Source organism: Narcine bancroftii, chromosome 2 (genome assembly GCF_036971445.1).
Source record: "Narcine bancroftii isolate sNarBan1 chromosome 2, sNarBan1.hap1, whole genome shotgun sequence".
Classification (NCBI taxonomy): Eukaryota; Metazoa; Chordata; class Chondrichthyes; order Torpediniformes; family Narcinidae; genus Narcine; species Narcine bancroftii.
Window position 1 is genome coordinate 169722352 of NC_091470.1, and position 16929 is coordinate 169739280.

Here is a 16929-nt window from a genome sequence, read left to right on the forward strand (position 1 = left end):
TGACCTTCTGGCTGTCCAGGATTACAACTAAAAAGGTAACCAAAACTTTCACACTTCTTAATTGCAACGATATTTATCACCGGCAACACAAGAAAGAAAATGAATGATGAAAATTCTGAATGAAGTCAGAGAAAGCTTGCAATTTCAGCATTATTTATCACTCTGCCATACCTTAAGGAGTCGGTCTGCATTAAGCAATTCCACCAGTTCCTCTTCAAACTTTTCCACTGTTGGGTACAGCTGAAGCGATAGCTTATCCAAGAAGCATGTAACAGTCGTCAGTAAATGAGGTTTCTTCAAAGCATCACCTTCAATCAAAACATAAATTGTCTTGTTACAATTAAACCAAGGACCTGCCGCCCTCACCCTTGTAATCATTTGGCTGTCAGGGCCAGAGCAAAACAGAAAGAAAATAATCAGTGATTTTGCTTAAGACACTAGGAGTCGAAAACAAAGAGGACAGTGGTTTAAGGTGAGAGGAAAAAGATTTGAAGGGTATTTCCCCTCCCCACCCATACAGAGGCTGATGGGTTTAAATTGAATGAGCTGCTAGAAGAAACAATAGAGGTGGGAACAATTGCAACATTTATGAGACATTTACACAGGAAAGGTTCAGAGCAGCCACCGTCAACCTTTTTTTTTGACTTTGCGCTCCTGAGGACTCTGCTCCATGTTTATGGGCTCCTTTCCATGTGAAGCAGTCAAGTTTAGTTGGTTTCTCTCCTAACGACTAAATAAAAAAATATTTTATGATTTCAGTCCGTGGCCTCCATAGGCCACGCCCCCTGCCCCCCCAAAGGGAGCCACAAGGCCACCATTGAGAATGCGTGGTTTGGAATAATGCAAACACAGACAAGTGGGATTAGCTCAGATGCTCATCTTGTTTGGCCTGAATGATTTGGATCAAAGGGCTTGTTTCTGTCCTGTATAACTACACAACTCTAACCCAATGTCCTTCTATAATCAAAGTAGCCATTTATTGTCCCGTGCATTCAGTAGGACTGGCATCCAATCTTTCTGTATTTCTCAGTAAGAGTTCCTCTGCAAAGGTGTTACTGTAGCCAAAAGAATGTCTCTTTTTAGTTAGCCAAGTCTAAGGGCTCAGACTCGAAACATTGATGATGTCTTTGCCTTCTCTGGACACTGCAGGACCTGCTGAGTTTCTCCAGCACTTTTTGTGCATTAACCTCAATCACAGCATCTGCAGACTTTCTTGTTTCATACTATTAGTGAACCCATTTATCACTCAAATATCTAATTGCATGGAATTACAGTAAAATCTCCAAGCAACCAACAGCCTCAAGCAGCAAGCAAAAAAAATTCGCAGAAAATAAATAGGTAAAAACATACAAAATTATAAAATTGTCACCCCCTAATGGTTAGTTCACCTTTCACGCAATATACAATCTCAATCAAATGACAAATTCACTTCTCCAGCATCTATCAATCCCCATATGTGCCAAATAACCAGGGGTTTTACTGTATATTGCTTTGGTGGAACTTGCGTTTCTTCTCCTCTTCCTTTAACTTTCCACCCCATCTTTCTCTTTATTATTTCACCCTCTCCCCCACCACCACCCATTTCAATATAATTCAATTCTTTAGCTGCAATCCTTAAAAAAAGATTTGAATAAGTTCTCAGTGGTATGTGTGACGAGTCCAGAGGACCCCAAAACCCAGCAGCAATAGATATTCACCAAGACAAATGGTTACTTAAACTACAATTGCTTTCTGTGTCAAATATCTTCTTCATGACGTTTTGTTCTCAGATAACTAATCATGAAACTGTTTCTCTTTTTGAGGGAATTCTTGTGACATTTCTGGCCATGATTCTGAGGGAAAACCTGCTAAAATCATCCAAAGGTCTGATATTAGTAATGTAAAAAAAATTGCTGGAAATCAGAAATAAAAACTGAAAATGTTAGGAATACTCAGAAGGCATCAGTTCGGATGAAAGATAACTTACCTAGAATGTGAACTCTGATTTTCTTTCTCAATACATGCTGCCTGACCTACTGAATTTCCAAACCACTCTGTTTGTATTTAGGGCATGGTAACTCAGATTTCATTTTGGGTCAGATAACCTGTGATCTGCATTTCTGACTTTTTTTTAAAAATTTTATTTAATTTCACATATGCATTAAAAACATTTTTTTTAAATTCCTCCCCCCACCCCACCCCACAACCCAATAGAAAAAAAAAACCATCTGGATAGTATTTATAAAAACTAACTAAAACTATCAAATAAAATCTAAATATCTTAATTTTCTTGATTTTATATTCAGGTTGGGTGATTACAACTTAATTCCTACAATTTGTAAATACAATTTCCAAATTAAAATTTGTTACGTAAATTTTATGTAATCTTTTCAAGTGGTATCCAATGAACTATTTCAGTATGGTCATCTGCCCATTCCCAAATACGCATCTGATTTCTAAGTTATTGCCACACATTTTCTAGCTACCGCCTGGGCTATTTTAACAAATTCTTTTTGATATTTATTTAATTTCAACTGTGTCAAAAATATTTCCAAGTGAAAAAATATTTGGATCTTGAGGAAACTTAACTTTTGCAACTCTTCCAAAAATAAACTCAGTTCTGTCCAAAAGAGTCTTAATTTTGAACTTTCCCATGAAGAGTATAAAAAAAACCATTTCTTTACTGCATCTAAAAATTTAATTTCTGTGGTGTAAGATATAGTTGATGTAAAAAATTATATTGTACCTTGGAATAGTAAAGGAAAATAGAGGATAAAAGATTGTTTTTTTTTAATCTTTTTAACTTGAGCAATTAAAAGATAATATACAAAATAATATAATTTTTGCATATTATCAATTAAAATATTTTAAAAAGAAATTAAGAAAAGATTTGAGGCTCTCAGAAAAAGAGTCAATTTGAATGTATAATAAGAAACATTTATTATCAAGATATTACTAATATGCATATAAAATTACAAGAAACTAAAAGAGAAAAAGATTTATATAAATCAAAATTGCGATGGAAAATTTAAATATACAAATCCAAGAGGAAATATGATCAAAATTGTGTCAAGAGTTTTACAAATACAGTTAATGCTTGATATCAAATGGTTCAATATTATTTTCATCACAATTATATTATACTCCACATAAATTAAATGGACTTAATTCTAATCATCTGGATAAGTGTTTGACGTATCAAGGAAATAGGGACCATTTTACATTTGGTATAGTCCTGTGTGAAAGTGGAACAATTTTGGAAATATTTGAGTGTATTGTAAGGACAGATTATAAAGGTAAAGATCCAAGAATATTTTTACTTGGGAATATATATATGAAGATACAAAATTGAAGTTAGATAAATATCAAGAATTTTTTTTTAAATATAGCCATAGTGACAGCAAAGAAATGTATCGCAGTGATGTGGAAAACTGAGAATATGATAAAAATAGATGGCATATTGAAATTCAAAATTGTATACCTTAACAAAAAAAATATATATATCTATAATTTAAGGAATCTGATCTGAAAACTTTTATAAAATTTGGGAACCATATATGGATTTTATGAATAAAAGTCCATCCACATCCTCCATTTTGCCCACCCCTCTCAGTTAGTAATTATAAAAAAAAGTCAATAATTATGTTAATTATATATTTGTAGAATCTCTCTTTTTCTCCTTTCTTTTTCTTTCTTTCTTTTGGAGGGAGGGGAGTTGGGAAGAAAATTAAAAACTTATTGCATCATTTTGTATGGTTTATTAAGTTACTATATTATTGAATTTATACTTTGTATTGATACAAATGATAAATAATGTTTTAAGTATATAAAAGAGCCTTCTTTATTGCATCTAAAATATAAATCTGATGTCAAATTAAATTTCTTTAATTTCTTAAGTGTTAAGTATAATTTTTTTTTAATTTTTCACACAATGAACCATTTTAACCAAAATACACACAAACATTTCCCTCTTGAATATACACAGTGTCATTTTCTCCCCTTTTTCCCCCCTCCCTCCTACCCACTCAACGTTCAACATATACAATACATTAAACAATCATCTACTTTTACACACTGGATCAGGTCATTTCGTCTTCTTCTCATTCTATCATTTTAGGGGGTGGAGGTCTGCGGTAGGCCCTCTCTGTTGTGTTCCATGTATGGTTCCCAAATTTGTTCTAATACTGTGACTTTATTTTTTTAATTATATGTTATTTTTTCCAATGGAATACATTTATTAATTTCCATATACCATTGATGTACTCTCAGGCTCTCCTCTGATTTCCAGGTTGACATTATATATTTTTTTGCTACAGCTAAGGCTATCATAATAAATCTTTTTTGTGCTTCATCCAAATTGAGGCCTAGTTCTTTACTTCTTAAATTACTTAGAAGAAAGATCTCTGGATTTTTTGGTACGTCGCTTTTTCTGATTTTATTTAATACCTGATTTAGATCTTCCCAAAACTTTTCCACTTTCTCACATGCCCAAATTTGTTCGAATACTGTGACTTTAATTTTTTTATTATTTTTCCAATGGAATACATTTATTCATTTCTATGTACCATTGCTGTATTCTCAGGCTCTCTTCTGATTTCCAGGTTGACATTTTTTTGCTACAGCTAAGGCTGTAAAAAACTTGTATTGTACCATTCTTTACCGGTCATTGATTGTGTTTAGTCATAAATATCCTGACAAAGTTCTAAGCAAGAATATTTATTTTTAAATTGCTTTTCTGACTATTCTGCAGCACCCTGCCCATACGGTACAAGGAATTCCATCTATTTAAATAGCCGTCAGTGGAGTCTTCAGTCTCAAGGTTCTTCTCCACAATGTCACACCTTCAATCTGAGGAGCTGAAACACAAAAATCTGCAGACACTATGATTATAGTGAAAACACAGAAATACCAGAGGCACTGAGAGACTTGCTGAGTTCCTCCAGCATTTCTGTTGTTCTTCTCCACTGTTGTGGAGTTCATGGGGATAGGCAGGAAACTATTCAACCTGATCACCACTGCTCCAGAACCAAGGTGTGCAAATTGTGCTGGTGTGTGTGCGCATGCTCACAGGATAAGATTCAAATTATTTTTGACTCATTTCCTGAACCAAAAGAGATTGGATTTACATTTTATATTTAAAGCAAATATATATACCTCCTGGACTACGTTCTGGTGCGAGGAAGAGACAAATGAGATGTGCTCCACACCAGGGTCATGCCCAGCGCGGAATGCCACACTGACCACCGGCTTGTTCGCTGCAAGCTCAACCTTCACTTCAAGCCAAAGTTCAAGAACAGTGGAACCCCCAGAGAGAAGTTCAATGTTGGCAACTTGCAGTCAGACGTAGTGAGAGGAAACTACCAGGCAAACCTCCAAGCAAAGCTCAAGGATGCAAACTGCCTCACTGACACGTCTCCTGAAAGCCTCTGGGATCAGCTGAAAATGGCCATACTGCAATCCACTGAAGAGGTACTGGGCTTCTCCTCCAGGAAAAACGAGGACTGGTTTGACGAAAACAACCAGAAAATCCAGGAGCTGCTGGCAAAGAAGCAATCTGCCCACCAGGCTCACCTTGCAAAGCCTTCCTGGCCAGAGATAAAACGAGCCTTCTGTCTCGCATGCAGCCACCTTCAGCGCAAACTCTGGGAGATCCAAAATGAGTGGTGGACTAGCCTCGCTAAACGAACCCAGCTCAGCGCGGACATTGGCGACTTCAGGGGTTTTTATGAGACACTAAAGGCGGTGTACGACCCCTCTCCCCAAGTCCAAAGCCCTCTGCGCAGCTCAGACGGCGAAGTCCTCCTCAGCGACAAGATCTCCATCCTCAATCGATGGTCAGAACACTTCCAATCCCTTTTCAGTGCCAGCCGCTCAGTCCAAGAATCCGCCCTGCTCCAGCAACCCTCTTTACTATCTTCTTCAGCATGAAGCTGAAACAAGCCATGAAAGACCTCAACAATGAAGACGCTGTTTACATCCAGTACCGCGGATGGCAGTCTCTTCAATCTGAGGTGCCTGCAAGCTCACACCAAGACACAAGAGCAACTTGTCCATGAACTACTCTTTGCAGACGATGCCGCTTTAGTTGTCCATTCAGAGCCAGCTCTCCAGTGCATGACGTCCTGTTTTGCGGAAACTGCCAAAATGTTTGACCTGGAAGTCAGCCTGAAGAATGAGGTCCTCCATCAGCCAGCTCCCCACCATGACCACCAGCCCCCACCCCCCCCCCCCCACCACATCTCCATCGGGCACACAGAACTCAAAACGGTCAACCAGTTTACCTACCTCGGCTGCACCATTTCATCTGATGCAAGGATCGACAAAGAGATAGACAACAGACTCGCCAAGGCAAATAGCCACTTTGGAAAACTACACAAAAGAGTCTGGAAAAACAACCACCTGAAGAAACACACAAAGATCAACGTGTACAGAGCCGTTGTCATACCCACGCTCCTGTTCGGCTCCGAATCATGGGTCCTCTACCGGCATCACCTACGGCTCCTGGAATGCTTCCATCAGCGCTGTCTCCGCTCCATCCTCAACATTCATTGGAATGACTTCATCACCAACATCGAAGTACTTGAGCTGGCAGAGTCCACAAGCATCGAATCCATGCTGCTGAAGACCCAACTGCGCTGGGTGGGTCACGTCTCCAGAATGGAGGACCATCGCCTTCCCAAGATCATGTTCTATGGCGAGCTCTCCACTGGCCACCGAGACAGAGGTGCACCAAAGAAGAGGTACAAGGACTGCTTAAAGAAATCTCTTGGTGCCTGCCACATTGACCACCGCCAGTGGGCTGATCTCGCCTCCAACTGTGCATCTTGGCACCTCACAGTTCGGCGGGCAGCAACCTCCTTTGTAGAAGACCGCAGAGCCCACCTCACTGACAAAAGACAAAGGAGGAAAAACCCAACACCCAACCCCAACCAACTAATTTTCCCTTGCAACCGTGCCTGCCTGTCCCACATCGGACTTGTCAGTCACCAACGAGCCTACAGCAGACGTGCACATACCCTTCCATAAATCTTCGTCCGCGAAGCCAAACCAAAGAGATATATACTTAAAGCAAAGGTCCTCGCCAATCTTCCAACTCTGCATAACAGTACCCAGAATTGTAGAAGACCACCATTGTAAAGGCTGGAAATCCTTTAGCATCCTTGGAGCCACCTCTCAGTGATGATGGAATGTACCATCCCCTCCAATAGCCATCTGGGGATAAAAGTGTTGGAAGACTAAGACCCCCTTCTTGTGCTTCAATGGAAAGGACTATTATCACATTGTTATTGGAGGATTAATGAATGCCAATGACTTGTCACGGCTCATTGTTATTGTGCTCTGCCATCTTCAGTGGATGGTCCATATTGTTAGCACAAAATTCCTGAAATAGATGCTTTTGTCTGAGCTCCATCACAGCAAGAAAATAGAGATGATCTTATGAAGCACATGAAATCTTAATTGGGCATGACAAGATTGATGTTGACATGTTTCCAACAATGGGACCGTCTTGAAATGGTTACAAAATGAGTGGAGAGGAAAAGCCAAATAAAATTTAGTTGCATAGGAATTAGGAAAATCACCAAGGATTGTGAATTTGTGGAGACACACAGGAGATTGCAGATGCTTAACTCTTAAGATAAATACAATCTGCTGGGGGAACTCAGTAGTGAAGCAGAATTTGCAGGTGAAAAAGAATGGGCGATGTTTCGAGCCAAAATCCTTTCAAGCCCAGCAGAGGAATTTCTTTAGCCACAGTGGTGAACCTCTGGAATTTGCTGCCACAGGCAGCAGTGGAGGCCAGGTCATTGGCTGTATTTAAGGCAGAAACTGAAAGGTATCCAAGTAGTCATGGTATCAAAGATTATGGAGAGAAGGTAGAAGGAGTGGGGCTGTGGGAGAATGGATCAGTTCATGATGGAATGGTGGAGCAGACTTGATAGGCCAAATGGCCCATTTCTGCTCCTTTATCTTATGGCCTAAAAAATGTTTTGAGCCTCAATAAACGGTGGCACTGCTGTTATGGTGGGCCCATGGAGAGTGGAGACACAGCACTCCCGTGGGTTCAACTGTCTAGACTGACTACCATCAGCTCCATATAGGTTTTGAAAAGCCTGATAAAGGCCCGTTAAATGAAACCTAAGTGGTTTGATTTAAAATCTTGCGACCGCGGGGTCTGTGCCCAAGACGGGGTGCCTATGATCAGCAGCAGCCACAAGGGGCTCCAGAGTCCAGGAAAGCTGAGAACGAGAAGCAGAAGAGACGATCCTTGGGACAGTGACCACGGCGGCGGACCAGTGAGAAGCTCTATGGCTGAAAGACCCACACGTGCGGTGGGCTGATGGTGACTCAAGGCGAGGAACCCACAGAGGCTGTGGGCTACTGGAAACTGCAGTCAAGGCTATGGACAGCTGGAGACTGGGTGAAGGAGTACCAGGTGTCAGAACAGGAATGCGAGAGGATACCAAGGGCGCTGAGGGGTTTCTGATTGTGTCGGAGGTTCAGATCTGGAGCTTGGGCTCCTGATAGTTTGGACTGGGTTCTGTGTGACTGTGGGAGCGCTGAAGGCAAATCCACTGACACTCAGTGCTTCCCTTTCTCTGATTGTAAAAGATCCTTGAGGCAATTTCTGCTGACGGCAAATCTATCTGCCTTATGGCAGACAAAGGCAATTTCATGTCAAATGATACTTTTTATTATGACAATAAAGTGAATCTTGATTCTTGAATGAAGGGTCTTAGCTTGAAAAATCAACCTTTCTTTTACTACTAATGATGCACTGACCCTTTATAGAAACTGTTTATTTGGTCCACGGAGTTCATCTGAAAGAAACATGAAGCTAAACACTTGAAAAGTCCACAGGAACAAGTTGAGATATTTAATAAAAAGTAAAACCTGAAATAACTATGTAAACCGCTTCAAATTCTAACCATTAACCACAAACTGTCAGTCATTTCAGTCATTCATGTTCCTTACTTGTTTGCCCATATGTGACCACACCAGGAATAGTTTCTGACCCGGAGATCAACAGATTTTCAGGGATGAGGTGACGAACTTCAACCAGTGGAGGATGAGGTAATAATGAATAAAAGATGGCACTGCCTTCTATCAATGTCATAAACTTATTCCCTAAAAAGAGAAAAAATAAATCAGTGAGTGAAGACCTATTATAAAAATAAAACACATGATGGTCTCTGAAATGTTCACTTTATAGTGCGTGTTTTAAGCCTTCCTCAACTAAATTGCCACACTACATTTCTCACAAATTATGTCCAATAGATTCATTATGCTTGCTAGATTAAATAACATTTTGTGCAGATTGAAAGAATCAATTGCACTTTTCCACATGCATACCCTTCACATCAGGGATACATCAAATGCCGTGCACTTGTCACGTCAAATTAATTTACATTGATCCAATTGCCCAGAAATTCATCCCTTGCTGATATTTCTAAACATGGTGCATGATCACATCACTTCAATGGAAGGAAGTTCAGAGGCAAAATGTAACATATTGATGTGTGAGGTAGTTAACCATTTTCATGAGCTTACACCAGTTTCCAAGGAGATCACTGCCAGAGCTTTCCTCCTTCCTTCTCTCAAGAGGGAAATGTTTGTGTGTATTTTGTTTAATATGGTTCATAGTGTGAAAAATTAAAAAAATTTAAAAAAATTATACTCAACACTTAAGAAATTAAAGAACATTTTTTCTGGACCTCAAAGTATGCAAGATTACTGATTTGCAGTCCATCTTTTCCACAAAATGCTGAGGTCTGCATTACTGAATGGACACAAACCATCAACCATTTGATATTACTGTGCAATAATCCTATTATAACCCATTTTATACCCACATTTCCATCAATTCCCTTCCACAGATTCAACCAATTAAGACACCAGGGAACCATAGAACACTATAACACAGAAACAGGCCCTTTGGCCTATCTAATCTGTGCCAAACTATTATTCTTCCTAATCCCATTGACCTGCACCTGGACCATAATTCTCCATCCCCCCTCCGTCCATGTGCCGATCTAATTTTTTTCTTAAATGTAAAAATCGAGCCCAGATTGACCACCACAGCTGGAAGCTCATTCCACTCTCTTCTCTCTGTGCGTGAAGTTCTCCCCAATGTTCCCTTTAAACATTTCACTTTTCATGCTTAACTCGTGTCCTATAGTTCTTACATCACCTAAACTCCCTCAGTTGAAAAAAATCTGTTTACATTTACTCTTTCGGTACCCCGTCCTAATTTTGTGCACTGAGGAGCAATTTCCAGTGCTAAATATCCTACCAACCCACGCATTTTTTGGACATGGAGGATGCTGAAGAGTTTAATTCTTTGTCACATGTCCAAGATCTTTGTGCACTATTCAGGCATAGCCAAAAGCACCTGCCACCTCTACTGGTGCTGCAAAGTACTCACAGCATGGCAGCATTATTTTAGTGACTGTTTCTTGGACATAATTACTTAACGTCCATATCAGATCTTTCAAAGAACGTTTGATTCAATTTGAGTGAAGTCAGATACTGTGGTTATGCTTTGTTACATCATCAATACAATGCATTTTTGTCACTTTGATCCATCAAAAATTTTCAGGGTCAGGATTCGGAGAACCACTAGCTGCAGAAGAAGATTGAGAGTAACTTGTTCCATTCGGACACTCAGCTGGTGAGAGAAGAGCAGCTACAGAGACAGTGGCCATCAGTGGATTGCAGAGAATTAAAAACGATGATACAAAATTGACCTCTCGTATCTAATCTCTTAAATACCCACAGCATCTTCTGTTCGTTAACATCCAGATGGTTCAGGCTCACTCTTTTTTTTTAAATGTTCCCTCCTTACGCATTTTTACTTTCAGATTCACAAGAAAAAAAGTACACGCACAGGCTCTTGAGTTTCAAGCTTGCGAGGTGGAAGGAGATAGGTTGTTAGTGCATTTCTCTTCACAGCTCAGTTCGTAGCACTTTTTGAACATGGAGCCAAGATCTGCAAATGAAGAATTATAGGCACAAGTGGGCAAATAGAAAGGTAGCTCAGATGTTAATTCCCCATGAGAAATGTGATCCAGACTTTCAAGAATAGTCAAAAGCTGATAGAAAAATGCATGGCCATGCCCAAGTATTTTATGACAAAGGACTGAAGACCTGAAACATCTTTTTTTCTCCCCCTTTTCAGATGCAATCAACTTGCTGAGAATTGTTCCAATCGTTTTCTGCCATTGTTTCAGATTGTAACAGTTTGGTCTGTTCAAAAACCTACATGAGGTATCAAGGGGATTAAGGATTTCCAGCTTCAATTCCCCAAATCTCAGTTATAGCCAACACCATATGAAGATTCACGGATCCAATCAATCTACAGCCCTGGAAGATAAAGACTTCCATTACAGGCCACACAAAAGACTACAGATGATGAGATCTGGAGCAGAAAACGATCTACATCTTGAACTCAGGCTGCCTGCAGGCCAGAGCTCCTGATGTCTCTAACGTCGGCTCTAGCCTCAGTCTCAGCCACCTGCAGGCCAGAGCTCCTGACTCCCCCAACACTTACTGCGGTCCTGACCTCCTCCATACCACCACCCACACCAACTCCCTTGTCAGTTCCAACACCAAACTCACCCTCTGTAAGACTGACACCTTGGACACTTCCATTGCTGGATCCAACAGGCTTATTACCCACCACCACTCCTTACCCCCTCAAACCTCTCTCTATTCAACCTCCATCTCAACCTTTTGAGCTCCCACTTTCTTCCCAACCCACAGACCCTCTCATCACCCCTACCCTTCAAAATGTATGGGGGTTGTAGGTTAATTGAGGTACTAGGCAGCACGGGCTCAGGGCCAGAAGGGCCTGTTACCATGCTGTGTGTCTAAATTTAATTTAATATAAAAAATAAGGCAGTGAGAACCAAATGAATGGAAGTTGTAAAATGTGGAGAATATGCAAGGAAGGATCTGGGAGTGGAGAGGCAAGACAAGATCAAGTTATGCGGTGATACATAAAGGCAAATGCAGGTATAAACAATGGTTCTACCAGGCCAGACCTGCCTGTGAATCTTAGGGAGAATCTTGAGCAGTCTGGAGTTGGAAAATTATCAGGTGAAGGCAGTGGAGGAGAGATCTGAAGCAATGAGATAGGTGATGATGAAAGACAGTGGCCCAGTGATCGTGGTGGGATCATGGTGCAGTAGTGAGTACGGGGAGGTCTACAGAAGCCAGTCCTCAACTCTCAATATTCACACGAAACATTGACTCTCCATTTCCTTTCACAGATGCTGCCTGACCCACCATGTTCCCCTTGGAACTAATTTTTAACCTTCCATCACAGAACTAACAGAAGGCACAGATTTACAGGTGCTGCAGTGAAATGCATTGCCATTTGAACTCAGTCTGCTACCATGATGATGTTAGACTTCACTGTGGGTGGACACTTTCAGGGGGTCAGAGTTCTCCTGTGATCTTCATCCCGAAGATTAGTAATTCTAATGATTCTGTGGAATCAAAACCTGCAGATTTCTCTCAGGATTATATCATTTTAATTTTGCATCCCTTTCTGACTCTGACATCATTGTTCTTGCTTTCCCCTCATCCAGCGTTCTACTAAAGTTTAAAACTTATGAACAGTTTACGCCACTGAGATTCTTGGGCACTCAGAAGTGCATGGTACCCCATCCAGAGAGATGAGACAATGTAATGAGGGGGAGATAATACAAGTATTTCCTGAAGCTTATGTTATTGGATTTGAAGAACAGATGACCCACAGAGAGATTGGAGAGGTTGTTCAAGCTCCTCAGCAGTGAGAGATGTGCTGTGTAACAACAGCATCATAAATGTACACAAGACATACGTGGGTAAAATACCCACGTGAAGAAAATTCATTATCGAACTAATTATGTAAATTAAGAAGAGTCTGACTGTTCCACAATGCATTCTTCATGAAAATATGAAAGAATTATATTCAAAAATCAAGCCAGCACTTGACTATCCAGGTCTTTTAACTTTACTGGGCTCAGCCATCAGCTGCATAACTCAATATAAATGAGCAAAGCAGCGGGAACCCAACTACAACAAAGTGAAACTGTGGTTCAATTATTCTATTACGATACTGTTCATCTGCATATATTAAACTGAAGCCCCATCTGGCATCATAAATGGATTTAAGAGATGAACTGGCACTCTTGAAATTCAAGGAACAGCATGACAGTATGCATTGGTGCCTAGCCAATACTTATTCCATAACCAACATTATTACCTTAACGATTATATTGGATTTTGATGTAAACTCACGCTACGCACATCATATGATGCAAAAGCTCTCAGTTTTCCGAGATACTTCCACATTTGCAGAAGCTGGCTCACGTCATTTCAATCCTTAAAATAAGGACATATCAAGCCAAGGATTTACAGATCTGTTTGCCAATGTCCACTACTGCTCGAAGAGAAGATCAAATGCAACTTAAATTCTTTGGACTTCAAAGGCAAGCTGGAGAGAAATTGCATTCTTCATAAAATGAAAGCTGAAAGAATGGATTAATTCCTTTAAACTATAAGATAATCACTATTCAAAGATTTAAAAGAGTAAAGGGAAACAAAAAATCAGATGGGGAAAATTTTGTTTAAGAATGTTTCAGTCCTGATTGCTTGGACAGATTTGCAACCATACTGCCACCCAATGGCTGTACGACAGTACTGCTGCTCACATCTGGCACAACTAAAATCTGGCAAAACTAATCAATGGCACAGTTACAGCTTCTGTCAAGAGAAAGAGGGATTCCATCTGAACATTGAAGTAAACATGAGGATGAGGTGTGGATGCTCATCATCCATCTCGATGCCAAACGTAGGAAGGCATCCTCGGAGACTCCAGCAGCAGATGAGTCTGTAAGGAAGAGCAGGAAATGATAGGATCTTCACAAGTATTTATTTTCTAGCTTTACCAAGTTACCAGATAGAAAAATCTGCCTGATTTTAATGAACTGAATGGCTCTAAAATGTGTCCAAGGACTTTTGGTATAAATTACATTTAATATTGTAAACTGAAGTGAAATAAATTAATGAATCTGGCAGAGCAATATCAAAAGTATTCTTAAAATTTGCCTTTCATCTGGGAATTGACCTTCCCATAAAAAGGACAACTTATGACCAAATCTTCAAATATACAAAATCCTTTTCATTATTCTGGATTGTTTTGGTTCTTCCGTTTAAAGTATTTTATTATAACTTGGTATTTCAGACATGCAGAAACCAACTATCATGGTTTAAGGTCTACTAACTTAAGCCAACTTCCCCTCAAGGAGATCATTTGTTGATCCAGGTCTTTGGGTCGTTGCTTGATTGACAGTATAAACCAGAACCTTCTCATGATAGGTACTGCAAGTTTCTCACTATAGTGCAATATTCATGCTGAAAATCACCAGCATCTCACAGATAGATTTACTTATTAGAAGTGTGGGAATGGAGCAAGGAAGGCAAGGTCCAAATTGCAGTTTTGGTTTCATTCTTCAAGCATTAAAACCAATGTCATAACAGTCTGCTACAGCACACCTCCCACTCAATGGGCACAGACAAACTTTGAAGGCAGACCAAGTGGTTTGTCATGCTCTCCACTCGCAAAATTGGATCCCCACCTGATGTTTAAAGGCTATTTGATGCTGATGTCATCATTAGGCAGCTACACAAGTGCAGCCTGCATCAGGTGGAACCTGCATGGTTCTAACTTCATGATTCCTGCTCATGCTTTCTAACACTGTGCAGCCTATGATAGATATCTTGCAACTTTCAATATTTCTTTGCAATCCAAACACTTTGTACCCAAGTTTCTCCCCCCCGCCCCAGTTTAGTGATGGTGACATGCAGAATTTATTCATTCAACAAAGTGGAAAATCAAAACAATTGAGAATAAATTAAATGATTTGTAAATCTGTAAAAAGTTCAGCTCAAGCAGCCAAACTAATCTGCACAAATATAAATAAATTCCAAATGACAGTTTTCAGATGACATGCAATGATGCTTGAATATTCACAGAGCATGCTATTTGCATTGCACATCCTGGTTGACCCTTGACCAAGATTATGACAGTAATTACTTACAGAATGTCTCTTTTTTTTTTAATTTCTCATTCAGAAAAAAATGTACATGTAACACTTTGTTCAAGGTCCAAAATATTATACACCAACTTGTGACTAAAAATGAAACTGTGCACGACAAAAATCTCATTGCCATAATCAGGCTTTGAACAGCTGACAACCAATACAAGCTGTCCTACACACAATGCACATCAATTGTCACAATTCCATTCACTACCCCTCTGAAGTTTAAATCAACAAAGCATATCAAGACAGATTTTCCATTACTGACAAATCAGTGACCTCTTGCACTAAGCCACACTTTTTTCAAGATCTCAGCACTTCAGCATGGCATAGACAGTCCCCTCTAAGTGTAGCAAGCTAACTGCTAGTGAGGTTCTGACTCGGGTCACTGTTACTAATTGTTTAAAAAAAATTGAAATTAACGTGGGTAACATAACTTTTTAAAAAATATTTTATTTATGATTTTACAGCATTAAACAATTATCAATATTATCTTGTCAATGATAAAAGTATCAGCATTAACAACACTTTACAATTATACATTTCATGCAGTTTTCTGCAGAATTCAAGCTCTTTCAACTCCCTCCCTCCACAATTACACAGGACACTAAAGACACTCACAACAAAGGCGTGAAGCATATAATCAGGATTTTATGGGTTTGTCAAAGCACGGGTTAGAGCTCAGACTGCTTTCTTTTCTCGACTTTGCCTGGTTGGGATGAGATGGGCCCCTGTCCCTCCCCCCAGCGGTTGAGAGGTAGATGGGGAAGGCAGGGTGGTGAGACACGACGGTCCACCCACAGACATGCTCCTATGAAATTTAAGTATGGTTGCCAATTTTTTTTTAATTATCAGGTGTCCAGGATCTTGTTACCTACCCTTAATAGTATTAATCTATTTGGAGCCAGGGGTGTTTTTGGGGACAGCCCCACTTTGATACCTAAATATTGGTTAATTTTGTCTCAGATCATAATAATTTGTTTTAGTATAGGGCTGCCTGCTTTTCCATGCAACAATTTGGCATCCCATTTATAAATAAAGGCAGGAATACACTTCCCTATCAAAATTGCTACCCCCCTTGCATGCGAGCTGAACAAGGAAGATACTACCTGACCCACCCACCCCCATTTTAGTTTTTGGTGTTCCTGCTCCATCAAATGTGTTTCTTGGAGAAAGGCCAGATCCGCTCCCTTTTTTTAAAAAATGTGAACCAAGACTCTCTTCCTCTTCACCATCCCATTCAAACCATTAACGTTAAAACATATTTTATACTCAGCCATTTCCCCAGGGACCCCCAGACCCATGCACCCCCCATACCTCCATCTCCCCATATCCATCGTCCCCCAACCTTATTCCTCCAGCTGTCCACTCCAGCCCACCGGATCCACAACAAACCCAAGGAAAATAAAACAGAAACAAGGGCTGCAAGCCCTGAAAGGGCAGGTAAAAGAAAGAAAATTTAACAGAAAAAAGGAATATCGGGGGGCGTGGCAAGATGGCGTAGGGAACAGACGTCCCTTCCAGACCTCTCCTGACTCTGATTTATTGTTTTGTCTTTAAGTGCCCGTTAAAGTTCTTTTAAAAGTTTATAAATAATAAGAGGTGTTGGATTAGTGCCTAATGGTTTATATGCAAAAGAAAAGGTAAAAGAAAATATCAACAGACTGTTAAAAAACTACATTTTCCGAAATTGTCTGAGCCTACTTGTTTACAAGAAGCCAGGTCTTAATGTAGAATGGATCCAGAGGAGGACGTGCAGAGTTCGGCATTGAAGCTTCGTTTTAAGCCAGTGAGGCTCTCTGAAGGTCGCACTCAAAAGCTTTCAGAACAAGGGGCTGGACGGGTGCCAGTGTTTCGCATGGTG

General features: G+C 40.0%; 1 protein-coding gene across 1 annotated transcript in view; it reads right to left on the reverse strand.

Annotated features, from left to right (window-relative positions):
• Nucleotides 1–16929, reverse strand: part of nphp4 (nephronophthisis 4) — a 346370-nt gene that overhangs the window by 211435 nt on the left and 118006 nt on the right. The window contains exons 5-6 of the mRNA XM_069919049.1: nt 8953–9105; nt 172–308 (exon numbers count right to left, since the gene is read on the reverse strand). Of these exons, the coding sequence (XP_069775150.1) occupies nt 172–308; nt 8953–9105 (290 nt within the window). The remainder of the gene's footprint in view (nt 1–171; nt 309–8952; nt 9106–16929) is intronic.